We start from the raw sequence: 27,966 nt of genomic DNA on the forward strand, positions 1-27,966 counted from the left end.
CAGAGCCACCAGCCCAGGGATGCACATCCAGAGCTGCTCCCACAGGCAGAGGGGAGCTGTGAGCCCCTCCTGCCACAGGGCCCTTGTCCCCCTGCCTCACCCCACACTGCTTCTCATTGCACTATTGATGAGTCCTTAATGAGCTTTGCACTCACGTCCAGTCAAATCAGCACCCTGCATGTCGGGGCTGTGGGGAGGGAGGGGGGGGGGTCCCAGAGCCACTGGAAAATCACAACCAGGGGAGGGGGGGTCCCAGAGCCACTGGAAAATCACAGCCACTGGGAGAGAAGAGGCTCCAAGGTCATGGGCAGGAGGGAGGACAAAGCAAAAGGGCCTGATGCCAAAGAAGGGGGAGCCATCAAGCAAGTTGGTTGCAATGGGTTGGTTGAACCCATGTAGCTGCAGCAGTTCCTGCAAGGATCAAGTGCATTACTGGCTGTGGGTCAGGCTTTTCGGATGGAGGGGCCAGCTGCAGGAAAATGGATACTTCTCATTTGAAGTGGCAGGTATCAACCATCAACCAAGGAAAGGAGCTACATGTGAATAACCAGTTGCTTAGTGTGTAAATCTTGTCACTGGCTCTAAAACAGCTTGTGTGGAACCCTTCTTTTCTTTTGCTTTCTGGGGCCCAAGATAATTTCCATCCAGTGGGAGTCGGGAGAAGCTGCTCTCAAAAGCAGTATGGGGGAGCTGCTGATGCTGGGAGCATCACCTTGTTAGAGGCAGCATTGACAGAGAGGCAGGGGAAGGAGCCCAAGTGAGCTAAAACATAATTCTCTCCAGAGAGGACACCTTAGCACTTCACCAGCTCCTCTCTTTGTGTTAAAACAGAGGTAGGGATGCTTAAAATGACAAAAGTTCATTTAGTGGCTTTCAGTGCTGAGGAGACCAAGGTAATACCACAGTTTTTATTCCTTGCTATCAAAACTCTCCTTTTTTAAAGGCCCCCTCTGCCCCCTTGGATCAGGAAATAACCCATCACAGCTAAACCTGACACAGCTCATGAGCCAAAACTCTTGCCCTATAGGGATGGGAGGGAAAACCTGCTGCCTTAGAGCTTTGTTGAGGTTGCTGCTTGTGCTGCCACCTACATCTGTGCTATTATCCTGCCATCAGACTATGTTTAAAGATCACATTTCAGACTAAGTGGTCACTGGAGGAGCATGGAGTAGGCAGTAAGACCCCCATCAGGCTTTTTTGGCCCTTAAAGGAGAAAGACAGTGGTGCTAGGAAGGCTGGCAAGAGGGAAATTGGAGAAAGAAAATTATTTTTACAGGGTAAACCCAGGGGGCTTTGAGAGCTGAGTGGCTCTCCAGCACACACACTGGATGCATTCTGACAAAAAGGCACCCTCTCTGACCTGAAGCAAATGCAGTGAGTGGGAATCCCTTCTGGAAGAAAGCTATGGGTCTGACAGAGCACTCTCATCCCTCTTCTCTTCAGGGAGTCTGTGACCCCCACTCTACTCTGGAAGCTTGAGTACCTCTTATTTAGCAGCCTATGGAGTAAAAAGAGAAGTAAACTACATCTATCTTGGAAATCTTTCATTTAGGCTCTTAGCTGGGATAAAAAATAAGCCAGTGAACATGTGCTGCCTTTGCTCCCTAGGAAACCCATTCTGTATTTCTGCTGTTGAGCACGGCTTGCACTGGCCAGACCTGCAAGCACAGGGAGCACGCAGTGCAGAACAGGGAAATCACTATTGCCCACCATGCCAGGGAACACTGCTGGAATTGCTGCCAGCTCAGTCCCACAGGGACAAGATCAAATCCCTTCCTGGTGAACAAAGGTTCCCATTGTCTTGGAGAGCTTTTTTTGTGGTGGTGGGGCTGGAACTAGAAGACCTTTAAGGTCCTTTCCAGCCCAAACCATTCTATCTATGAAGCAACTCTTGGTGAAAGCAGAGCTGGCAGAGGCATGTTGCCCTGTCTCCTGGGAAGTGAGCAGGCACAGCCCTGGATGTGCTGGACCATGCAGGAGGCTCAGCTCTCCCTCATCTGCCCGGCTTGCTTTGCAGTTGCCACAAATCTCAGAGGAGTGGGAGCTTTTTGAATGCAATGCCATGTTACTGGGAGATTGAGATTTGCTTCAGCCAAACCAACCAAATTAAAGCAGGTACCTGCAGCTAAATTCAGAGTTTCACTCTTTTGTCAGAAAGAGTGAAGCTTCAGCTATCAAGATATCATAGCTCACCCTTTCCTGAGTGTGGCATTAGTCCATCCATCACTGTTCTCTCTCAGTCTTCAATCTCTCCTCAAGACCAACTCCTGATGTGACACCTCCTAAAATAAAAAGATAGAGAGAGACAGTAGCAATTTGCTTGCAGGGCAGGTGGAGATCTCAGCCTGAGGGAACCGGCCTGTTATATGTGTTTTCACAGCTCTCCACAGAGTCCTGGCTGAGGAACACCTGAGAACTGCAGTGGGTCACTGGGAACACCATTTTCCACCACAGGCAGATTCCCTTCACAGGAAGCACAGCAAACCACTTCCCCACCTCATGCACTTCTAGTCTGGAAAGAAAACAGGCCAGAAAGTGACCTTTTCCATTGAAGGGCTAAAAACTGAATTTGAAAGCCACAAGTGTTTTCTGTATCATATTTGTTGTGCGAGTTTTAGGCAGAAGCAGGCTGTAAGTATAAAAGGTGCTGGAGAGAAATAATGTCTCTCAGCAACAGTCTGAGCAACCCCTGCTTTTCCAGAAAAAAAAGGGAAGTTGGACCAAGAAAAGAAGACAGTACATGGATATTTCATACTTGGCAAGAACTAGGCATAGACTGGTAAGCCCAAATGAATTTGGGAACATGCCTTAGAAGAGAAGCAGAATTCATTTGAAAGGATGGGATTTGGAGCTGCTCTCTTGGTTGTTTTCCATAAATGTTCATGAGACTAAATTTTGATTCACCAGTGTGTTCCCAGAAAATGAGAGCTTGGCAGATACTCAGACAAATACTCACTGGCTTCAGTATTTGCATTCAAAGCACTTGGGCTGCCACCTCCAAAGCTTTTGGTGGCTTGGGAAATATCCAGCAAAAGAGCCCAACCCCACCATATAATCTGTGTGAGTAAACACAAGTGCAAAGAGTGTTTTCTAAATAACAGCTATTGGATGTGATGACAGTGGTGAAAGCAGCCAAATAATCAGGCTAGACATCTCTTGGTTTAAAATTCATTTGCAAAAATCATTAACACAATCATTGCAAAATAAGCAGAAGTATAATCACGCAGGGATAATTTGCAGAGGAATAGGGCTGCACTCACTGAAAAGAGCTGTTATGAGGTATGAGCCTGCCTGGCTCTGGTGACTAAGCCCACAAAGTCCACCACCTCCAAAGGGAAGCAAAGCTGGCCAGCAGAGCAGAGCTGGCAGGCACTGCTTTTTTGAGCCCAGTCACGGCATGGCCTCCTCCTCAGCAACCTCAGCAATGCTGCCAACCTGCAGGGGGGGCCAGGCCGGCTGGCCTCCTTCCTCCCTGAGCAGGCTCAGAGCTCAGGTCTGACTCCTAACACCCAAGGGAATAGACAGGGAAAAGGTGTGAGACCAGGGTAGGGAAGGCAGGACAATTCCTGTGCTCAATCCTCCCAGCTTCCAGTCCCAGGTACTTATGTGACCTGTTGAAGACTCCCCTTGTGGTGTCCAGAGATTCTTTGTCACCAGAGGCTGGACTGTTAATACCTGGTAACAGAATCATCTGCCATCCTCACTGACCCCTTCTCCCCAGGAAAACTGCCAGAATCTCTGATACTCCTCATCTTGGGCAATCCTGGTCAAGCTGGGATGAGCTAGTCCTGTGGCACAGGACATATGTATAGCTCTCACATATGTATAGCTCTCCAGCCATGTTTCCAGGGCACTCAGCTTCTTTGAAATATTATTCATCTGGAAACCTGTGCAATACTTTTTACAGAGAGTACTTTTATTTACAATTACCTTCAGCCACTGGTATTAAATCTGCATTTATGCCACTTGTCCCTGCAGCTGCTAGGAGCCCTTTGGAACAATTTCATCTGTAGATGACTTGCTTCAAAGTCTGGGCATTTTTAAATCTCTCCTGCTGTCAACAGCACAAACAAAACAGAACACGGTGAAGGAATAAAAATGTAAAAGAAATATAGCAAGAACAAAACTGAAAATAAATACAAGAAAAGAAAAGGAATTTCCATCACTGGAGGAGATTAAAAGTGACCTGTCAATGAAAAATAGATTGGGTTAGAGTGCTTTAGTTCAGTGTGTGCCTACTCATTTTCTTTCCCCTGGAATACTCTGGATACAGGGAGAACTAGTGAGATAAAGTCACTGGATATTCTGGCAGTAAGATTTTGTCAGGTGTGAAACAGCCAAGTTCTGTTAAGCTCAGTGTTTTTTGTGTTGTTTGTCCTGTGCACCTTGCCATAACTCATGTGGTTGAGAAACACCTGGGAGAAAAACTTCCTCTGCTAAAGATTTATCAGCACTGAGCTTTCAGTCAGCAAGTAAGACCTGAAGGACCAAGGGTTCCCAAGCACAAAATGAAGATGATCAATCTGACAAGTCCTGAGATGTCTTATGGGAGGAGAGGGATATTAGGTAGAAGAGAAAGAAAAGGCCACTAAAATAAAATCCATCAATTTAAAGATGTCTCTATGGTATTTTCTAAATTCTTTCTTTTGATGAAGAGCCTTCACTCCCAGTTTGCGTGGGTAAAGCATTTCTAGGTGTTTAACCATTTTTCCATTTGATTGAAACAAATAAGAATGTACATGGGTGATTCTGAGAGAAGCACACTGCTACACACATTATCATGTCTGTGGCTTTTGTCAATAGCTAAAGTACAGAAGCCCTCAGCCCTCTGCACCATCACGTCCACTTCCCCAGGCACAGCACAGTTGGTGCTGGTGCTTGAGGATGGCCCATTCCTGTAGGCAGCCCAGCACACTCTTCTGGTGGGGCTGACACCTGCAGCATCTCACTGTGACACAGATTCAGTTTCCTGGTGGGCAAAGCCACACCTGAGTTGCCCTTCAAGCATGAGGTAAATTACCAGTACCCACCTCCCAGCAGCAGCCAGCAAGCTGCCAGGCTGATTGCTGGTTAGTCTCTAAGCACTGGTGAGAGTAAGGCACCTGCTTTCAGCTTTCTCCAGACATGCTCCAAGGGCTGGAGTCCCCAGAGTGCCAGCATGCCTGAGGTCCAGGTGACACAGGGACATGAAGGTTCCTGGGTCGCCCCAGAGGCCATATGCCACTGGTGTCCCTGGTGCAATTTGGGGGCAGATTTTAAGTGTGGCAGAGTCTCCCCCCAGCCCCTTCTTCCCAGCTATCTTCCCTGCCAAAGGAGTGTTTGAGTGACAGCAGGTGTGCTATGCCCCTGTGATATGCCCAGCATAGCAACAAGGAGCACAAGGCTCTGGGAACCAGAAAATGAGGGCTATCATGGACACCAGAGATTGGATTTCTGCATGGAAGATTCCTGGCAGGGCTTGAGCAATAGCAGTACCTACCCACTCTTAGGCCTTGTCTACCCAGCCAGTGCTGCTCATCTAAACCAAAACAAATTGGGCTAAATTAAACCAGAGCAGCCCACTTTGAAGCATGATTATTCCAGCTTTAAGACCATTTGGATAATAAGTGGACACAGTCACATTGATGAAAATGTGCCTGTGCCTGCAGGCTGTTTTGATAAATGTACTTTAAAAAAAACTGATCATCTTTTTGTCAGTGAAACAGCAAGGGACTCACAAGGGATTGGAAAGATTTAGCTCTATTGCTTCTAATCCATCAAAAACCAGTGTGAGCAGTAACACTGCATCCAGCTTGGCTCAAATTTCATCCTGATGGACTTAATATAAATTAAAATTAGTATGAATGGAACATAAATAGAAGTGTCCTCACATACTTTGAAAGATTTAACTGAAATCAAATACTCTGGGAAACCAAGCTAATTTTAAAGTAAATGTATCCACTAAATGTGTCTAGTTACATCATTGGTGTAGCTCTTACAATTTTTTTCCCCTCTTTATTAAGAGGTTTATGCTAATGAAAGCGCTGAGGTAGATGCTTTAAATCAGCATAAGCACAGTTATACTGATGGAGATTATGCCACTTCCCAAACCTTATGGCAGTGCCTTCCTACAGGGAGAAGCCTTATTGCATGGCTGTCTTTGACCTCAAAAGCACAGGAGTGTGGGAAAAATGTGACAGATGCAGAGGAAAAAGAGGAAAGATTTGGGTATGAGATGCAAATGAGGGTTACTGACAGAGGCAGTATAACCACTGTCCACCACAGGTGCTCCATCATAAGTACACAGGCCCTGGGGATAAGGAAGAGCAAAGGCCTGGCTCCTCTGTGCAGTGCCACACAGGGACAACCTCATTTATTACCACATCAGAAGGGACAGAGCCTCCACTGGGAGGGGAAATATCTCCAGCCTGCAGCCTTGCTGCTGCTTGGCCATGTGATGCACACAACCAGAAGCAGCCCCTGCCTGCAGCAATCGAGTTTCACACAGCCCCACCCTCCAGGGAAATTGCATTTATTGATAGGATTAGACGATGGGAAATTGCTTTGCCATCGCTCGATGTGTCCTACGTCAGCCTGCCCAAGGGACTCTGGCCAGAACAACCAGGAGGTGCTGCTGACACCTCTGCCCACGGTCACTAAAACACCCTTCCCTTCCTTCCAGAGAGGGAAAAATTTTTGGAGCCAAGATTAAAAATTATCTCTACCTATAGTATAAGTCCAGAGCCTCACAATCTCAAAATTCTGACAGCAACACATTTACCCACCAGCCCCTGTCACAATGTCACTGTAGTGATGTCATTAAGGCAAAACCTACCAAAGCACAATTCTCCCCCAAATGCCAAACACAGACACCTCCACATGGAGACACTGATCTAAGATGTTCTGAACCTGCAACTTCCCAAAAGGCATCAGGCCCCTTTCTCCTCTTCACATGAAGCCTCACAGGTGCCCCAAGGATAAACAGCAAAGGTTTTGCTGCTGCCTCCCTTTACCATAGAAACAAGAAAGTGAGACAGCTCAAAAACTCCCAAATGCAAGGGAAATGCCACCCCCTGTCTTGTACTGCAAAGGAGGCTGGAGTGGTTGTTATATTAAAAAAAAAAATTAGGCACCAAAAAACTTTTTTGAAATCTGATTACAGCAGGTAATTCTTAAAAAGAAAAAAAATTAATTCCTATTATTTTCTTAGCCTAAACACTGTAAAATGAATATGCTCTGAAAGTGTTCAAATATCCTCCACCCAGAGGTTCTGAAAAAAAATAACTGTGCCTGACCACACTGCTTTCCTATGTGGAGACAGACTCCCATGCTTGGGCTCCTGGACAAGGAGGTTTATGGGACAGGACAACTGGAGTCTGCTCCTGAGCTTCTGTTTTACTTGGCTGGTAATTTATGCTTTAGCTAAGGTGTAAAGCAGCTGTAAACCAGGTGTAAAGCTGAGCCCTGCAAAAGCATTTTTGGGGTGGGAGAGCCCAGTGTTGGTGATGATAGACACACAGGAGACAGGATCACCTGGAGCATGAAGAGAAAGCCCTGCCATCTCCCTGTTTCTTGACTGATGTACACATCACACCAATGCCAAGGGGAGCCACAGCCACCCAGCCTGTCAGGGGAATTAATACCTCATCCAAAAGCACTGCACAAAAAAACTAACACTGCCTGGGCATTATTTCCCCACTGTTCTGAGCCCCAGCCAGTTCACATTGCCAGGCTTCCTCCCACCATCCCAGCTAATCCAGGTTACTGATTTACACTGCTGTGCCCTGCCACTGATGGGATTTCTCTTCAGCAGCTCCTGGACCCACGTGCATGCTGCTTGAAGTATTCCAGCATAAAGACCTCTGCTTCTGGAGAGCTTGATTAAGAAACCCCAGTTCCAGCTCCCAGGTCATCCTCACTTCAGAGCTAGGAGGTGGGGAGGAAGCTCACGTTACAGTGATGGCCCTTCTCCAGGATATGTGCATGTCCCAGATTGCAAGGCAAGATGTATTCTATTTGCCAACTGTATGGCAGTTGTCTTCTGTTAAGCAGGCAGTTTTCCTTATCTCTTCCACAACCAACCCTCTCTCAAGGGAGACGCCTGCTGATAACAGGCTATTGAATGTCACTGCATGACTGATAAGGACTATAGCATCCCATTGGGAGATGCTCCACCCAGAGGGAGGAGCCAAGCATTCCTACCTGGATATAATCTTGAGGTTCTGTAACACCAGCAGAGCTTCTCCACTGGAAGCCCCAGAAGAACAGCTGCCTCTTCCACTGGATCTTCAGAGGAAGACTACACCCTTCTACAGGATCCCTGTTCCAACAGAGCCACCCCTCACACTCCAGGAGGGCTGCAGCCACAATTCCAATGGGACTGCTACCAATACCCTGACCAACAGGGTGTCAGGTTGTATTCTGACTCTGTCAGTGTTGTTTTGGTTTACTGCATTGCTTATTTTATCTTTTTATTTTCTTCCCTAATAAAGAACTGTTATTCCTGCTCCCATATTTTTTGCCTGAGAGCCCCTTAATTTAAAATTTATAACAATTTGGAGGGAGGGGGTTTACATTTTCCATTTCACAGGAGGCTCCTGCCTTCCTTAGCAGACACCTGTCTTTCCAAACCAAGACAGTGAAAGTGACAGGTTGCTTTTATGCTTGAGGGAGGGTTTATTTCTCCATGAGAAAAAGAAGCTTATTTCATGTCCTGTTGAAAGATGAGGTCCAGAAAGGCACCAGATGGCCTGTAATCTCCCATCCTCCTCCAGAGATCACTATCTACACCGTGGTACAACAAAAGCTGCACACTCAATAAAGCATGTTTTGGAAAAGTGGCCACTGGCTAATAACGATTGAGCGTAAGCACGCCTCTGGTCCAAACCAGCCATCCTAGTCCACAGCTCCCCTCCTGGCTGTAACCCAGGCTGGGCAGGAAACTATTCTACAGCCTGTAAAAAAACCTAAGCAAAACAGGAGAAAAAAAATCAAAAAGCCATTTAACAGAATGGTCTTGGCATGTTACCAAAACCAAGACAGGATGGAATTGCCCACAACAGGCTTTGCACAGACATTGAAAGCATTTCTCCCTAGGAATTCCTTTTTGTTCCACGTAGCTTTCCAAGCTTGGACTTGACAAACCAGAATAGACTGCTCTGAAAATTCACGTCCTCCCTTGCAAAACAACCTTTGCAGTGTCCATCCATGCACTGTTAGGTGCATTTCTTCTCTTCCTTGGCAGGTTCAGGAGTAAAGTCTTTCACTTTAATACCTAAAGCTTATTCCTGCAACATATGCACAGGGAACTGGATAGCAGCATATGCACATCATCTCAGCCTCTCGAGTCTTAAATTTGAATCTTTAATTTTTTGAAATAAGTTATTTTATCTTTTCTTTGATGAACATTACTCCCCTCCTACCCCATTCAAACACAATTTAGCTAATTAGTAAGAGGTTAACATATGTCAGCACATGCAACCTGATAAAGGCCTGCAAGAAGACCTGATGCATTCTATATGCCCTCATGACTGCTGACTGTCTCTTTCCCAGCCCTCATTTACTGTGCACCTAAGTCACTTGGCTCAGGTCTCTCATTTCTACCTGTGCAAGGCTCACCTCTCCTCAAGATGGGGAAAGCACCTGAGCAAACCCCTCTTGCCACACACCAGGGAAGTAAAATCTCAGGGAAGTCCCCAGATTCCAGCGCAAACCACACCATTCCCAACTGCAGAATACCCATAACTCACACAACATAAACACAGCCCAAGGTCTGAGAAACCCCTGTTCTCCTAAGAGATTTCATTTCCTCCAGTTCAGTTCCTACTGCCTTTTCTTGTCTTCCAAGCCTTGGCAGACTGCAATAACTGCACAGGGGAAATCCAGAGCTTTGCTCAGGATGGGGCTGGGATTCCTTGGTAGTTAAGCCCTGCACTAGGGCTATGGTGGGCATGGCTTCTCTCCAGCCCAAAAGCTAAGATGAGGCTGGGAGGGAGGGCATGGCTGCACCTCCAGCTCATTGGAAGCTACAGCAGGTCATTGTCCTTTGCCTAAGTGCTACCATGATCACATGGGACAGAAGAACGTTTGAGAGCCAAGAATTCCCATGGCAATTCTCCTTCCCCCAAAAAATTATGTTGAAGGTTGGAGTCACAAAAGTTGAAGATATCCTGGTGATATTTGATAGCTTTATCTATCTTTCTTCAAATTTCGTTCTGTACAAGTTCTCAATGACCATTTCCTTCTTTTTTTTTTGCCATTTGTCACTGTCAAAGGAAGAAGGGAAGGAAGGCTGAAGAGGGGGGGAACAGGAATAACAGGATGGAGAAGGATAATACAAGACCTTTTGCCTTGATTTATTTTTAACAAACTCTGTTCCTGTCTTTTCCTTCTGGAAAGAGGGGTGAAAATGGCCTTTTTATGAAGAAAAAAAACACAAACAAAACCAAAAACCAAAACCAGAACAAACAGACTGGAAACCCAGTAGTAGTAGTTAGGTGTTTACAGGTGTATGTCCTTTCTTCTGTATACAGTATTTTAATTCCAGGTGGGAGGAGTAGCACAGTATGAAAACCTCGTACCTTCTCTTGGACTTCAGCTCCAAAAGCATCGTGTCTTGGCATGTTATCAACAATTAAATCTCTCCCTCCTCTCCATACAATCCTTCAGTAGTGTATTCCTGGTGGTGTGCAGGACAGGAGCAGTTTCCCACCAGATTCAGAGCTCTCCAGAGGCACCCAGTTGCAGGGGTTGATGGACACCTGCCAGATCTGTCACATGCATGCAGCAATGCCTGAGACATTTGTAGAAATTTAACAAACCGCTACTCAGTCTCTGATTGCACTGGGGGTCACACAGCAAAAGACAGCCACTGATGGCATTTCCCCCTGTTCCTCCACCCGGGTGTATGTGGGTGTTTCAGTTTTTAAAGGAAAGGTAATTAAATGACACTGGGTCACTGAGCTTTGACTTAAAATTCCTGGACTTCACTCTGTAAATTCCATCCAAAGAAACTGGATTAATTTCCTGATCCTGGGAATTTTTTGATTGCTTTCAATGGTCACACCAATACCTCCTCTAGCTTTATTAAAATAAGTTGCTTCCTGGCAGAGGTGGGATGCTATTGTCAGATTATACATAACCAAGAGGAATAAGTTCATGCAGTCAATAACACAGCACCACATTTGAGTTCCAAACTGAAGAGTTACTTGCTTCTACCTAGGATTTTTGCAGTGTTACTCAACTGCCTCAGAAAATGAAGTGAACAGATCTCCATGACTTCTCTGACAGCATGACACTACCTCACATCTTAAAGGCATGGCAGCAGGAGCAAAGGGGCTAAATGTCCTACCAAGGATTGTACAGGAATCAAGATTGAGGGGAGCTGCTTCCCCCACCAAATTATGAGCAACACTGGTGGGGGGGAGAGGAAAAATCACCAAACTGCTTACCATGATGCCTGATTTCAAGACTCTGGGTGCTAAGCTCTTCCCACAGCTATTTGCAGCATGACATTCAGCACTTTAAAAAATAAAAATACAATAAATGGTATCCTATGTGGTGCTGCAGTCCTTTGCAGGGAATGTGAATGAGGTTTGCCAGCCGTCTCCATCTTCCACAGTAAAACATCTTAAATGATGATGTGCCAGAGAGGTACAAATTCTGATAATTGACTTTCAGTGTTCATTTCACCAGCAGTTGTAGTTTGTAGTTTTTTAAAGGAAAGGAAATTAAATGGTGAAAAGATTGCCCTATGCTAATTCTCCAGTTAAACTCAGAGGAAACTGCAGCAGATAAGGTTCCCATAGCAATTGGAATAGGTACTGAGCTGCACAGATGAGACCTGATTTCTGCGCTCACTTTTGGTGCCGGTTGTTTATCTCCATCCAGCACAGGGAAAAGCAATTACTTGGAACAAGGAACAAGGGAAAGGAGCATGTGGCATCTGTGATTCATTCTGATGGCCATTCTCTGGTGTGGTTGGATGTGCCAATATTGCAGCACAGCTACGCATCAGTGTATGTACCTTTGACCACAGGCAAAGCTCCCGGGTGCATCCTGCCACTGGCTTTTCTGATGGGTTTAACTGTGAATTTTTGATAGGCATTGAAGCAGGATTTGGCAGGGATCTTTACAGCCCCAGCCTCCACAGGACAGAGTCATCTGGCACTGCACCAAACCCGGCAGCAGAGCACATTTCCTCCCACCTTGCCTCACATTTTTGACTACCCTGGCAACAACCAACCTTTAATTCGACACAATCTGCTTCCAATGAACCCATATTACCTATTAATTTTGCTTTATCTTGCCTGAGCTGATGATTATTGCACCTGATTATGTCTTCCTTATCCCCTGAGCAGTCATCCACAGCAAAGCCAAGGAAGTGCAATCATGCTCCCAGCTCCTTCCCAAGGCTACTCTGCAGCACAGGATCAGGCCCATCAACTCCTTCTATAATTCCTCTCCAAAATGCCCCAGCAGTGCAGTTAAATTTGTGGGCGTGCAGTCCTCAGGGTCTCCTTTTCCCCAGCTGTGCTGCAGCTCTTTTTCTTTTTCTTACCAACTGCTGTTACTTTTCCTGCACTCCATGAATTTTCTGAAAGAATTGTCAAATGTTCATCGGTTTCACTCTTGGATGCGTTTTCACTGGGCCATGCAGTTTGACCAAGAGCAAGTCCCCTCAGATAGTCATTCCTCACCCCCTTTTCCAGACTGAGACTGCCTTGAGATCCATCATCAACAACTAGGATTGCATCGAGCACCCTGTCACTCCCCTTTCCCTTCCAGCGACAGCTGAAGCTGTAACTCCTGACAGTGCAGCCTCCTCTTGTCATTGGCTATGATACATTCCTGGCTCTCTCTCCCTTGTACAGAGGTGACCTAATAATGCCCTTTCCTTTGTCATCCTCCAGCTTCTTGTGTACTTCTGAACCAACTTACTTATTTCCCGTGCTAGTACCCCATCATTTCCTGCTTTTGCATCCCTAACTTGGCTCCTTCACACCTTCATTCTCTGCTCTCTCTCACCACCCTCACCACTGTGGTTTCTTTTCCTCCTCTCAACACAAATGCACTTTTTTTTCCTTTTTTTTTTTTCCTTTTTTGCTACAATGTTGTTTTTCTCTTCTCAACCAGTGTCAGTAATGAAGGGCATTTCTGACAAAAGCATGCTGCAGTCTCCACAGCTGCTAGCAGGAAGAGTTGTCCCCAGGGTGTAAAAGAAATGCTGGAAGGAGAGGAATTGTCCCAGATGCTTCCATCACAGACATGAAGGAGAGAAGGGAAAAGAAACCACTTTGGGAAGGAGAGAGCAAATCAGTCTGGGTTATGGAGGAAACATCCCAGGTGCCTCAGAAGTGGGTTTCTCTCTCTGTGATGCTGAGCAGCTCCTGGGCTGGAGGAGACCATCCCTCCTGCCTCAGATCGGACGGCCTCGCCACGCGCTTCTTCCTGGGCTGCGGTAGATCCTCCGCTGGGGAAATCAGCTGCATCAGCCTCTGCAGAGAGGAAGCTGCTGTTAATTAAGCTGATGAGCAAACTGAGAGCCAATAGTGATCCACAACCATTGCTGGGGGCAAAGGCACCTAGACAGCACACATGCCAGCTCCCTCTTCCTCTCCTGCCAAATGGCTGCGAAACAAAGGAGGAGAGCAGGTTCGCTTCAGCTGCTCTCAGTGGCAATTATTCTGTCTCTGTGCTCAAATCTGGGCTGTGGACTGATAATCTGACATACAGCACTTCTCATAGACCTGCTACTGTGAGGGAGGATTAGCACCACAGACATTTTCTGTGGCAATGGAAAAAACACCATAAAACCTTTATTTTTCCTATACCAAGTAGCTTTCCATTGATTTTCGTGGGAGCTGTGAAGACTTTCAGATGGGCTGATCATCAGATGCTGGGCATCTCCTGCTATGATCCAAAGCAGGGTGGTAGGCAACACCTACCTCAGTGGCATTTCCCAGGTAAAGCAGTCCCTCTGCAGACTGGTTTCTGCCCCAAACCATCCTCAGCTCCCCTCTTCCAGTCAGCCAGGCTGTGATGGTGAAGGCAGGGGTTGTGAGGCAGCTGCCTGCCCTTAGCTCCCTCTGTCCTGTGCAATGCAGGGTGCTACAGGCTGTTCTATACACATGTATGCAGTGTTGGGACAACTTAGAGGAGTTTCTTCTTAAAAAAACAAAAATATCTTTGAGCTCTTCAGCAAAATGTCCTGGCTCACAGGGACTCTGCAGTGAATTTCTGGTCTTTTTCTTCCCATTTTTAAAGTCTCTCTGGTGCCACATGACTTCCTGAGCTCCTGGTTTCCTTTCCCTTTCCATCCTGCAGCTGATGTCCTGCAGCTACCTGCCAGCTCCATGTGACAGCCTAACATTTCCCAGCTGAAACTGACTTTCACTGTTACTTTTTCCATCACAAGCTGTTCAGGACAGTGCATGCTCATTCCCATGAGTGAAGAGTGCATGATAAGCAGAGCAGGCAATTCATCCATGACTTGTTGGATTAATTTTAGTGCTCCCACTCCTTGTGAAGTGCCTGCCAGAATCACAGATTTTGTTCATTTATTCAAAAATATTTGCCCCATGATTTTCAAAATTCACCTTGGTCTGCAGCTTCTCTGTGGGTACTTCATTGTGAGTTTTTAGCCTTTGGAGCTTGAGCTGTCTTAATCAGGGCATTAGGAAACAACATTTTTGTTTCTTGGTCAGTCAAGTGTAACGAGAGGTATCAGTTTGTAGCAGTGACTGATCGTAATTACCAATTACAAACTTGCTTTCAGTGAATGTTTTGCAATATTCAACAACTGTTCCTGGAAATTTGTGTAAGGAAATTAATTCCCTGCAATTCTGGGGTGTGACTGGAAAAAGAGAACAGGTATATTTTGAGAAATTTTGTTTTAAAAACTGATGCAACTACCCTAGAAGGTATTTCATGGCTGGCTTTGATTCTGCCCTGAATCAACCCAGGTCTAGCAGCAAATTCCTTCCCCTACACCTAAACTGTATCCTTGGAAATTTCTTCATACTAACACAGCTGAGGAGTCCCTGGAAATTTCAATTAATATCATGTAAACCAGGACAAACAGAAAACCCCTCAATGTGAAATGGGCCAAATCAATTCCTCAAGTGTGCTCTACAATGAGCATTAACACTATTCCCAGCAGCATTTCAGTCCAAGGGCTTGAAGCACTTTACCCCTGGTGAGAGATATTGCTTGCTTAACAGGCAGGACATGTGGGCAATTACTTCTCTGGCAGCTCCCAGCCCACATTTATACACCAAAAGCTTCTGAGCTGTGGGGAGTCAGACACGTCAGCCACAGATTCACTTTCCCTGAGACAATGGAACAAATAAAGACTTCCTGTACCCAGCTCATCCCTGAATGTGTTGGCAATGCAGGGTCCTACTCTCCATGAGCCCACAATGTGGCTGTCACAGCTACACCACAGCCACAGGGATGCTCCTGTTCACCTGCTCCCTCTGCCCACCCCACCCTCCAACCAGCCCCAGTGGGGATGGGGAAGGACCTGCGGAGAAATTGAGTAGAAATTTAGATTTACTGTACATCACTCAGATCTTTCTTCATGGGTCAGGTAAGGGGTCATCTCCATGATTCCATCTCCCTAGATAGAGTTCTTCCTAGGACAGGGACAAGGATGTCTACAGTGAAAGAGGACAGGCTCAGGCATGGTGCAGATTAGGCCTTTACAGCTCTGTGAGCAGGTCCTCTTTAATAACTATGGGTAATTTCTTTTTAAAAAAGAAGATGGTCCTGACCCGGGACTACAAGGGACAAGAAGCAAAGGCAAAACAGATCTTGGTTTTGCACTTGGTTTGCATTGGTATCTAGTGCATATATGCTATTTATATGTCTATATACTGCATATATGCTATATATATATGTCTATATATTGCATCGAGCATGATGGTGCAACACCACATGGAAGAGCAGACATTTGATGATCAGCCTGGGAGCTGTGCTGAGACCCTCCAAGCTCTTCAAATTGCCAACAAGAGCTACAGAACATTCTGGGGAAGGGTGATTCTCACCAGCCCTTGCCTTCTCAGAGAAGAAACGTGCTGTGCACCTCCTCCCTGGGGCCCATCCTGAATCATCTGGGGGAGCAACAGCAACACACCCAGTGACCACAACCCCAGTACCTGTTTCAGGGATCCTTTGGTTTTCAGGAGGATGAAGATGGCATAGAGAGGAATACAGACCATGGAGGAGAGTGCCATCAGCCAGCCTAGCACGTAGCCCCAGGGTGGGTACTCGTAGGAATTGTTGAATTTCAAGGGTGTGTACTTGATCAGGGAAAACAGGAAGACGCCCTGGGGAGCAGAAAACACAAAGATAAGGAAAACTAAGGGGCAGCCAAGGCCAGCAGCCTGGCCACCCTGCAAGGACTGGCTCCTCTGCAAGGGTGGCAAAGGCTGCTCTGCCTTGCATGAGCCAGCAGGGACCATGCTGGCTGCACAGAGTTCTCAGCAGTCTAAAGCCTTCAGGCTTCTGAAGAGTCATAAGCAAAGTTGGCAGCAGCTTTGAGGGTCCAGCAACTTATTCATATTCATTTCAAAGACAAGAATTGTTGTTCTGCCTGGCAGAAAAAGTCCAGAGGAGCCACACAGGCACAGATTTAGCCCTCCTGGGGCTCTCTAGCTACAAAGCTCTCAGACAATTTGGACTGGTTTGAAAATTTCCCAGATCTTCAAGTCCTCCTGAAGCCTGAGGACAAAGGACTAGGGGTACTTTGTAAGTTGTAGCTATAGATCTCATTTGTGTTCCCACTGAGGTCAAAGAAAGCAACTCTCAACATCAGATACAAAACCAGAATTTGGCTGAGAAGGCATGTAAAAGTCAGTGGAGCAAGACGAGACATAAATTCAAAACAGGCAAGAACTTGCCTGAATTTGGGTACATTTTATTTAAACATAGTCACAGAAGTTTTGGAAGAGATTTACTAACACAGAAAGCAAATGGCTATAGAAAGATACTTCTGAACCATGGGCAGTTCCAGGAACACAGACTGAAGCAAGTATTTCAGAACAGGGTAATTTTCACTGGTCCTCTATTCATAGGTAATTTGACCAAACCTCTCCAGGCTTTGAGGACACATTTCCTTTTGCCTTCACAACAAACAATTGGATTTTCAGGCTCAATTAATTTTCCAGGCAAAACATAAGGCTTTACAAAGGAAATAAATAGCTACCTCAGCTACGGACAAGCTTCTACTTAGCAGCACCTTGGAGCTAAATCAGCTTTTTCCACTGAGAATCTGGGGACCCAGAGTGATATGTCATGATGCCATAATTGCACTTACCAAGCACAGACCCGGGGTGAACACCAGCCAGCATATCTTGATCAAGGGCCACGGCCGGAAACCAATCATGTCCTCAATGTTGTCATAGAAACGGTTGGCACCTTGGCCACCAACCAGCACAGAGACAAAGTCATAAGTCAGATGGGTTTTGTTTTCTTCAATCACTATTCATATCAGATCCCAAACTTTCTTTATCCTTGGTGTTTACTTCTGGTGAAAACATGGCTATCTTAATAATAGAGCAGCAAGGGATGGGGGTTTCTGGAATTGAAAAGGCCCATCTGTGGCTAAACAGAGACGGAGGGGTTTAATTTCACTCATAAGTGTCAGAAAGATTGACACTGGAGAAAAGCATAGTCCCTGAGATGGTAGCAGCTGTAAGTGACAGGATGCAGCCATGCACTGGTAAGGACTGCACAGGGAAAGGAGGTGCCCTGGTTTACAGAGCCGCAAGGGAAAGATCTTGCAGGTTAAGCATTTTGTGTGTGCAGAGTGCTAAAAGGAACAAAGAGAGTGGGGAACACCTAACAAGCCCTTCTCTTTATAAATAAACATGCTGGTATACCAGGGAAGTCATGTCAAGAATCACCACTGAGTTGAGCAGGACCCCTGTCATCTCAAGAATTTTCTTCCACAGAATATTTTATTATTCACATAAACTTAGAAAACCTGGCAACTAAAGCTCTTCTGAAAACCAAACCTTCCATCTGCAAGTGCTGCTGTACTGTCCACTGAGAGCTGTCTGGTGGGGTCTGATCTCCTCCTTCTTTTCTCATTAGTTTCACTTACTGGATTGGTTTGTTCACAGTCTGTGGGACCCACCTAAATCTCATGGTGCCCTGGAATGGGATAAACTTCAGAAAAGCAGCTAAAAGTCTGCCACCAGCCTGGCTCTAACCACCGACTCTGCCCAACCCAAAGCACAAGGAGCAAACTTATGCAATGGCATAGAGGAGACTACAAAATGCAGATAGATTTCAGCAGACCTTGCAATAAACTCTGGAATGTCTTCAAGTATCAGGAGCCTAATGTTGGCCAGAAAGAGAGAAAATGAAGAAAAATCAATAAGTCCCTTATAATGTGCCCTAGCACCTTTCTAACCAAAACTGACCAGTTATACCAGACTGCCTCAGGCAAAATAAGACAACAATAGTAGACCAAAAAAAAGTGAGTTAGTCTGTCCAGAAAAAGGGTTACCAGTTAAGCACCTCTGGGATGAAATCATACTGTATTTGCTTTATTAAAGCTCTGTCTTGGTAATTAAAGGATTCTGCTTTTGGGGATGGTCATCCATCTGTGAACTCATGGCCAGGCCACAATTCCCAGTTGCAAATGTGATAAGAATTTGCTTCTTTCTATCTCAAGCCCAGAGTTCTGGACTAGGCAAAATATGTGCCTAGAGAACTGTCCACAATTGTGAGTGCTTGGGGTTTGGTGAGTTTTATTTTGGTTTATGGTTTTTATGTCTCAGAATTAACAAAAGCACATTATGTATGCTCCTTTTTTTGTAATTCTTTGCAATTCTATGCATTATATTCTATATCCCATGACTAATGCTTGCAGAAAATCTCTTTTAAACCCAGCTTTTTGAAGTATTTGGGGGAAGAGGGAGGATAATAGTGTTTTGAACACCTCTTGGTGTTGAGTTGGCAAGTTAACAAGTAGCCTCAAGCAAAGACAACAAGCTGTGGTATATCAAGGGACATGCATATATATTGTGTGGGAGTCCAGCCTAGACCAGAGAACTTCCAAGCTGTAACTATCATTAGGATTCAGATATGATTTCTGAAAAAATATAGGGGATGAAAGGAGTTGGTATATAAAATTAATTTTGCCAAAAAGCCAAAATCTTCCACAGGCTGAAAAAAAGAGAGAGAGCTATAGATCATGTGAATTGCAATTTAGAGCATGAGCACAGCACAATATCTTCCACAGAAACACACTGTCATGTCAGATAAATTAATTCATAATAGAGCTTCATGGCAGACAAAGTTTCTCTGCCAATTTGGATCTAGGATCTAGGATCTAGTCAAAGAGACACATCAATTAAAGAAATACAAAAATGCCAAACAAAAAGAAGAACACACACACATCCATCCATCCATCCTGCAACAAGAAAAAAAACCCCACAACTTATTTTGTTAATTATGATGGGCCTCCACCTGTCCTTGTCCCTTTTCTCTGTAGAACAACCACCAGATCCAAAATTTCCATGGCCACTGTGGCAGTCAGTGGGTGATGTGATGATACACAATGGGGACTGACATGAACATCCTCAGAGAACATATGAACAGGAGGTTTTACATATTCTACATCTCACAGGCAGATGAAAAAGTAATCAAGAAGTCCTCAGTTCAAACCACTCAACACTGACTTTTTGAGCAAATTAGAAGCTGGAGGACACACACTGGCTATGTGCCCTTCCTTCCCAGCACATCAGAAGGATTAGATAAAACTCCTGCAGAGAAAACCATAAAAACATCCCCAAAGAGATTTTTGCTGGAACGAACAAAGATGTTTGCTTTTACCTCCAATATTCCAAGACAAGGAAGAAGGATGCAGTCACTGGATGGTTAACCATGAATGCTGGTACCACTTCCCTTGTGCTGATCAATCCCATATACCTTCAAAGTGGTTGTGCGCTCCTCTGACAAATCATTTAGCCATGTAAATTCACAGGAATAAATTTCACACAAACCTAACTAGAGATTTGCTTACATCCTTATCTCTTGTTTTTACAGAGCTCTTCTCATTTTACACAGCTTATAAACAGCAAAGGAGATCCAAATTAAAAAGGACAAAGATTTAATTTTACTTTTACCATATTCAAAAAGCAGTGAGTTTCACAGTTCTGCTAGTTTGGAATCTATTAAAAAAAATATCTCCCTGTCTTTTCTCCTAAGTTAAAGAGCCAGCCATGGAGGTGTGGTGGCACCACAAGTGCACATCCTGGCACTACAACTGCCAGTCCTCTGGGTGCCAGGCACACAGAGCAGGCCCTTTATATCCCATGAAGAAGCACATAAGGTTGCTCATAGCCAGTGCATCTGAGCATTCAGCACACAGAGACAGAGCCAGCCCAACAGGCAGGATCCAGGCAGGAGGAGGCTGCCATGCCATGCTGATAGTCATGCTGCATGTGAGCAGCAGAACCAGAGAAAGATTTATCACTGCACAACATGGGCTTACCCCAGGGCCACCCACAGGTACCCTCTGGCATCAGTTTGCTTTAGCTGTGTAGAGTCCTAATGATTTCAGCCCTGGCTCTCCTGTAGTGAGGGAGGCCCTTGCTTTCTCCTGGAGCAGCTAATCATAATGTGCATGCTGTGACTGCCTGCAAAATATCCTCTGCAGCACATTTCAGTGGCACCACATTGTGAATCTCAGTATTCACAGCCCATGCCTGCTTACAGAAGGGCTGCCTTTCCCAAAGTGGAAGGAGAGCAGAGAAGAGGCAGGGGGACATCAGAATCCCTCCAGCACTCTCCTCTAGGGAACATGATCCACAAGTCCAATGCTGTGTGATCCTTCCACAGGCAGGGAGCAGTACAGAGGAAATCCTCAGGTGCCTGGGAGAGCAGCTGCCTGGCAGCAGGGGAAAGCTGCCAAGTGGTGGGTGGTTGGCGTATGTGCTGGGAGAGGGGAAACTCAGAACACATATTTGTGTTAGCAGAAACGTTGTAATTCTTCACAGTGTAAGCAAGAGACTCAGCTCTGCCAATTGCAAGGCTGGGGAAAAAAGCCTCTTTAATCAGCACTAGTCACTTTTTTCCCCCCACTGTAACACCTCACCTTGGCCCTCTGACTACATTTTGGACCAGAATCATTCCAATGGATGCAAAGCAGAACATCAAGAGGGTAAAATCACACTGTATGAAGTGGCACAAATGAACCCATGGTGGTGAGGAAAAGGGCCTTTTCTCTGTTCCCAACTACTCCATCTCCCTTTGAGGCTGCTGGGGCAGCATCACCTCTCCTGTTACTCATTACCTGCCATTGCTCTTCTCCATGGGTCATCAGAAAAGGCATGTGGCCTGTGTGACTGTAAAAATGGCATTAAACATGAAAGCATAATTCAGTTTAACGAATTAACCTAGAACGGTGATCCCCATCCTGTTACAGATGGATGGGGATCTCCATGCCCCTTTAAATCCCAAAAGGACTGGGCAGAAGGTGACTCAAAATTAAAATGTGGCCAGGGTCTGTTACTGCAAGCTTCCCTTGAAAGACACCTTTCTAACATAAATCTTTCTTATACATCTGCTTCTCTTGCATTCTCTGGAGCCCAAGACCAAACATCTGGACTGGTTATGCTTTCAGTAAGAGGAGTTTATCCAAAATAGCAATTGGCTCCTGCTACACATAAAGCATTTGGAGAAACCAGTGAGCCCTTCATCAGCAGCTGCACTACAGCCAGTGCAACCTCTATAAAACCATAAGCACCAAAAGGAGCACACAGGCACTGACTGCACATAAGGCAAAGGTGGCACCAAATGGAACTGGCAGGTGGTAGAATCAGAACAAGGAGAAGAGAGAAAGCCATGAAACTCCTTGCTGTAGTATTTAGTGCATGACAAATGGTTAGCCAAATGAACTGGAAAAAAATAACAGAAAAGAAATAAATAGATTTCACTTCTGGCACTGGAAATTCCTGGGCAACAAGCTGAGTATTGCATCTGGTTCTAGGAAGGCCAGAAGAAGAAAGGCATGTAGCTGTGACTCCAGAGAAGGACCATGAAAACTAAGAGAGGACTGAAGCACCTGTCCTGTGAAGACAGACTGAGAGAGTTTGGGCTGTCCAGCCTGGAAAAAAAAAGCTTCAATAAGACCTTGTTGCAGCCTTTTTATATATAAAGGGGGCTTGCAGTGACATGACAAGGGCTAGCAGTTGTAAATTGAAAGAAGAGAGGTTTAGAGTGGATACAGGCAGAAATTTTTGACTCTGAAGATCCTGAGACAGTGGAACTGGTTGCCCAGAGGGGCTGTAAATACACTATCATTGCAAATGTTCAAGGCCAGGTTGGACAGGGCTTTGAGCAACCTGGTCAAGTGGAAAGTGGCCAAGAGGGTGGACTAGATGACCCTTAAAGGTTTCTTCCAAACCAGTCCACTCTATGGTTCTACTATAAGTTGTGAAAACCTGGAAGAACATTCACAGAAATTACCACTCCTAATTTTTCTATCATATTCCTTCACGAGCATCCACTCCTGACCACTGAGACCCAACATGATACTATGTTTGCAATCTTTCCCTGAGGTTATGATGGCAATGCTGCTTCAAGTAGTTGGGACCAGCAGATGTGACTGTGGGGTGTTGAGGTCTGGTCTAAGCTGTCATCTACTACAGCTGTGCACAATCCTTACAGGTATGAGGCTCATGTAGTTCCATGAAGGAAAGAGAGGGAACAGCTGCTCTGCATCACACACAAGATGCTTTGCCCAAAAGTCATCAGCCTTGACACAAACTTCAGGGAGAAGAACCAAAGCCTCTGTGGTCAGAAAGAGATCTCCCATAGGATACCAGAAGAGACTTTTCTTACTGCACAGACTAACAAGCAGTTGCTTTCCTCCTGATACTTCATGAAGCTCAGTTTTATCCTGCTCCTGAGTAGTTTAGTTACAGACTTCACTGAGAGCCAAAGCAGTCCCTCCTATTTATTTTCTGAGTGCCATCACAGCCTGGGTAAATAGGAAGCAGGAATCATGGCAGAAGTAACACAGAGCAAGTTTGCATCCCAGAATTTTGTGGTAAATTAACTGGCAGGACTAAACTAAACGCACAATGGTAAGCAGACAGGGACAGACACCAAAGAACAGCAGTCATTCCTCTAAATCTGATTTTCAATTCAAAGGGCAAATGGGAAAAACAGCAAGGTAGTTCAATATGAGACACCTACAGAGAAGGAACAAACATTCCTAAACTAAATGTGGAGCAATTAAGAAATGTTGCAAGGAAACACAGTGAAAACTAGACAAGAAAGAACATAATTACAGCACTTCTTTGCCTCTTGAGGATCCTTTCTATAGACTCTCACTTCTCAACCCCCCATTCTTGCTTTGATAAAGAAAAAGACAGGTTATTGTCCTCCACTTACCATACACCCATCCTATGCAGATGACCTCAAAAACAGCCAGGAAGAGCAGGCATGTGCCACTGGCAGCATAGTAGTCAAAGAGCTGGAAGATGTACATGCCACCCTATTGAAGAGGTAGAGAAAACAGAGGCATTGCAAGACTGTTCTATGTCAGGGAAAATGAGTGGGGCAAGCAAAAGAATAGCAGCAGAAACACTCAACCTACAGCAGGTGGGAGAAAAGCCTTCTCTTGAGGCTGCCCTCACTCTGTTCCAAAAACACAGTCAAGCCTGGTGGCAGGAGAGTTTTTCATGCCCATTTTATGATACTGCTGGGCTAGGCTGTCTTCTATGTGCATAAGAGAAAGAGCTGGCTTGTTTGGTTGTTTTAAAACAGTTAGGGACTTCCCAGAATCATTTTTTGAAATACCATGTAGCAGTGCAGAACTTTGAACCCAAAATATTGTGATCTTGAGCAAGGACATTCAAGATACCTTGTTTTACCTTCCTCCAACCTTACATACTACACAAGCTCCAAGCTCTGCAATGGCAGAGGCACGTGCCTTTCCTGCTGCTTCTGACTTTGAGCTGAGCCCTGCAGAGTTGCCATCAGCTACATGTACAGGCCCATGGATGATTTTCATGTGATTTCTCCTAGACAGAGCCTCTCCATGTCAAGCAGATCCTTTCAAATAATGCTGAAGGGCTCTAGACACAGTGTCACTCAAATTGACAGGTAGGTGTTGCCTTCAGCAGGTCCTTAGCCAGGATCCAGCTGGAGGATCATTCATCTGTGCCTCAGGGGGTTAACAGGAATTAGCTGTCACTTGAGAGCTCATGGAAGCAGCACAGGAGTGCTAAGACCCTCACCCAAGCTTGTGGTACACACAGAGCACAGCACCATGCAGGAAGAGGTGCAGCTGTTAGCTGCAGAGCAGTGCAAACACCATGTGCATGGCATCACACCAGCACAGCTCTGCTCCTGCTGGTCCCAGGATCACAGGCTTCTCACGGGCTCCAAGCAGGGCTATGGCACAGCCATTACCCCCAGGCTCCTCTCCTGCTGCTCTGCTTTGTGTGGAAAGCAGCCAGCAAATGATCACTGCCCTCAGAAGAGCTTGTTTTCAAACAGCTCAGCCTGTTTTAGCTCCCAGGTCTGGTATTTGCACAAAGCCTGTGTCAGGCAGCCTCTCTGGGCTGTGGGAGCAGCATCTCTGGAAGGCTCAGGGATACAGTGAGTGCACCAGTGTCAAAGCAGCACTGGCTGTGAGAGACACCAGCTAATGGATTAGAAATGAGAGACAATTAACAGCATTGAAGACAAGCTTGCTGTCTCTGCCCAGACCTCCAGAACTGTGTAGCAGGGGGCTTGGTACTCAGCTGTACAGCCCTTGTTCCTTGCTCACCTCAGTGACCAGCAATAAGCCCAGCAAGTAGCATATGACTGCAATGGCCAGGATCAGCAGCTCCCGACGCCCCTTCTTCCGAAACACTCCTGGGAACATGTCAATAATAGCTGTCACCATGCTTTCCACACAGACAAACTGCAGAAGAAAACAGGTCAGAGAAATCAGCATCTCTCCTTCCCCAAGCACGCACTTCCCCTCACTGTCCTTTTTGTCCTCCCACACGCCAAATCTTTACGTTTTCATTTTTTTCTTTTAATCTGTCTTGCTTCCACCAAAGGCCAGCAGGAACAGAGGAAAAAGGCCTTGTTATACAGGCAAAAGGGCTGGGGTACAACAGAGTAGAGCCTGAGCAAAGCACCTGCCTGGTGGACATGCAGGACACCCTCTACTCCCCTCGTGCCAGCAGCAGAGTTTCAGACTGCACTCTGCAGGGTTTGCTCCTGGTATAACAGGGATATGGCATGGGCACACCAGTGGGATTGCTCTGGTGGGATGCAGCTGGGAGAAAACAGCCCAGTTTCCCATCCCAGACTGTTCTGCTCTGTGCTCTGCCTTGCCCTGCAGGGTGCACAGTTTTGAAGAGATGTAGCTGAGCCATCCTCACATACACACAGGGAGAAGATGCCAGCAGAGATGCCAGCCCACATAACCACTGACTCTGAGCTCCCACAGTGTGAAAGTGCTGCTTACAGTGCAAAGAACCTTTCTAAGGTACCAGCAAAGCACAGACTCATCTTTATCCTTTCCAATGACCATGGGGAATGCTCAGGGTGGGAACAGGCACCTGCATGTTAGATGAGGAGGGGGGTTTGTTGTACCTGGCTGTCCAGTCCCAAGAAGATCAGCATGAGGAAGAAGAGGCAGGACCAGAGCTGAGACACAGGCATCATTGTTACTGCTGTTGGATATGCTATGAAAGCCAGGCCAGGACCTGCCAACAGACCACAGGATGACCATGTGTGCTCCTATTGTCACAGCTCCTTGACCACCCACGGCTGAAAGCTGTGTTGAGGAGCACTGGTCCTGCAGACCTCTCTGCAGACACCCATAGCAATAGAGGATGTAGAGAACATCCTGGGTTTCACCTCAGGAGAGTGCCCTCCCCTTCAGGCTGTTTGTTTTCCCTTGGCTCTGAAGTTGCCCAGAAAAACTTACCTGATTCAGCCACTTCTGAAATAGGCACGCCCTGCTCTTGAGCCATGAAGCCCAGCACAGAGAAAATGGCAAAGCCAGCAACAAAGCTGGTGGCACTGTTCAGGGAGCAGAGCATGAGGCAGTCCCTGCAGGAAGGAGACCAGAGAGAAATGGGGGTTTCCTGCTGCAGAATGGATCCACTTTAGGATCATGTCTGTGCTCAGCTTCCCTAGCTGGACAGCACTACCAAGAAACAGAAATGTTGTTCTAGAACCCCTCAGAGCAGAGCCAAGAGTTCAAAAGTTACAGGACTACACATGGCACAGTGGGAGAATGGGGCACAACCACACAGCACATAACAATAAAAAAAAAAACCTTCAAGAATCCAGAGAATAGCAAAAACAACAGAGAAAATCAGGAAAACAGAAAATTAGAAGAGGAAAGAGGTTGCAAAAGGAAACATAGTTAAGAAAGAGGAGTATCTGAAAGCATGAGGACATACAGGTTCAGCAGGTCTAGTAAAATGAAGGTAATAGGACAATAAAAATCCTCACTGACAAGGGCAGTGTCTATACTGTCTTTATTAGCTATGCTCAGATGGAGGCTGGGATATGGTATGCTACTTGTCCTGAAACTTCTGTGCTCTTGGTCCTTGTGAAAATTGGGCACCACTCTGAGCTGGCAGGGCTGGAAGCCTCACATCCCTGGATCCTGCCTGGGCAGCTGCCAGAGCTGACCCACAGCATCAGCTGCCATGGGGTAGGCACTGTGGACACATTTGGGACACCCAGAGGTAAGCTGCAGCACAAAGCACCTTAGGAATTAGCTGAAGGTGTTAGCACAGCACAGCACTTCATTGGTGCCTGAAATATTTTGGGAGAGCCAGGAGAAAGTATTAACTGCCCAACCAACAGCCATGGCAGCACCTATCAGAGCACAGGAGAGATGATTGTTGTCTCCCAAGCACAATTCCATTTTACAATCTGTGCTGGAGCAATATGTGAAAGAACAGCAAAGTCCCTGCTTCTCAGGGCTCTGTAGAGGATGTCAAAAATGGTCCTGATTGCTCCACTGAGCTCCATGTCAGGCCATGGATAAAATAGACCTGTAATCCAAGGGCAAGGAGAAGGCCAGGCAGACTTGATTAACCTCCTTGATAGGATCAAAAGGCCACTGGCAGTACATTACTCTGATGATAGTAAAGCACTGGAGACAGGAGGCCCCCATCATCTTTGTACCACCTCCCCTGCCTAGCCAGTGATGGCAGAGCTGGCCATGTCACTCCTGCCCACTCACTCTGTCCAAATAGAGTGTGCTGTCTACACAGTGGCTGGAGATACTCTCCATTTTCATTCCTCCCCCTCCTCCAGTCTCTCATTTCCACACTGACTCGTGCAGGAGAACACTATTAAAGTCATTTTCTGGACTCCTCTCTTCCCTCAGCCATTCTCCATCCCTGTGCTGAGTCCTCTGCAGCTTCTGCACTCTGAGCAAGTTGTTAGTCACAGCAGCACGACCCAAGGTCTCCCCCAGGGACAGAGCCTGCCTCTGATGCAGCTCCGTGCTGAGAAGATTTCCAGAAGGAAATGAGGAGTGCAGGCTCTTCCTACCTGTAACAGTTGTTGGTGTATTTGTTGTAGCTGCCCAGAGCTGTCAGGCACCCCTCGCAGATGGCGTAAGAGAAGAGGATTTGAGTGCCTGCATCCATCCACACCTGGAACAGAGAAGGTCAGTGCTCTCCAGACGTGGCAAAAAAATTAACAAATGGCTGTGCCCTGTCAACAATAACTCCTCCAGTCATGGAGAACAAACCCTGTGAGACAGAAAGGGGATCTACAGTGAATGGAGAATCTGGGATACCTATCTGGAAAAAACTGAGCTATAGAACTGGAAACCCTTTAGGAAAAAGCTCTGAGGAGACCCTATTTTCACATCTCATTTAAGGTGACACCATTTCTCCACCCCACACCTTTGCATTCAAGGTAGAGATGGCATCCCTGATAGCATAGCTCCTTCTGAAGCTCTCACTACAGCTGCCTGTGGTCCTTACATGG

At 46.1% G+C, this 27,966-nt stretch overlaps 1 protein-coding gene across 1 annotated transcript in view; it reads right to left on the reverse strand.

The window, feature by feature from the left end:
• Window positions 1–13,328: 13,328 nt before the first annotated feature.
• The window catches only part of SLC6A12 (solute carrier family 6 member 12), a 32,760-nt gene continuing 18,122 nt past the window's right edge, over window positions 13,329–27,966 (reverse strand). The window contains exons 8-15 of the mRNA XM_036401497.2: window positions 27,523–27,626; window positions 25,934–26,058; window positions 25,597–25,709; window positions 24,776–24,913; window positions 23,392–23,494; window positions 17,297–17,397; window positions 16,137–16,307; window positions 13,329–13,475 (exon numbers count right to left, since the gene is read on the reverse strand). Of these exons, the coding sequence (XP_036257390.2) occupies window positions 13,329–13,475; window positions 16,137–16,307; window positions 17,297–17,397; window positions 23,392–23,494; window positions 24,776–24,913; window positions 25,597–25,709; window positions 25,934–26,058; window positions 27,523–27,626 (1,002 nt within the window). The remainder of the gene's footprint in view (window positions 13,476–16,136; window positions 16,308–17,296; window positions 17,398–23,391; window positions 23,495–24,775; window positions 24,914–25,596; window positions 25,710–25,933; window positions 26,059–27,522; window positions 27,627–27,966) is intronic.

The sequence above is a fragment of the Molothrus ater genome, chromosome 5 (assembly GCF_012460135.2).
Source record: "Molothrus ater isolate BHLD 08-10-18 breed brown headed cowbird chromosome 5, BPBGC_Mater_1.1, whole genome shotgun sequence".
NCBI lineage: Eukaryota > Metazoa > Chordata > Aves > Passeriformes > Icteridae > Molothrus > Molothrus ater.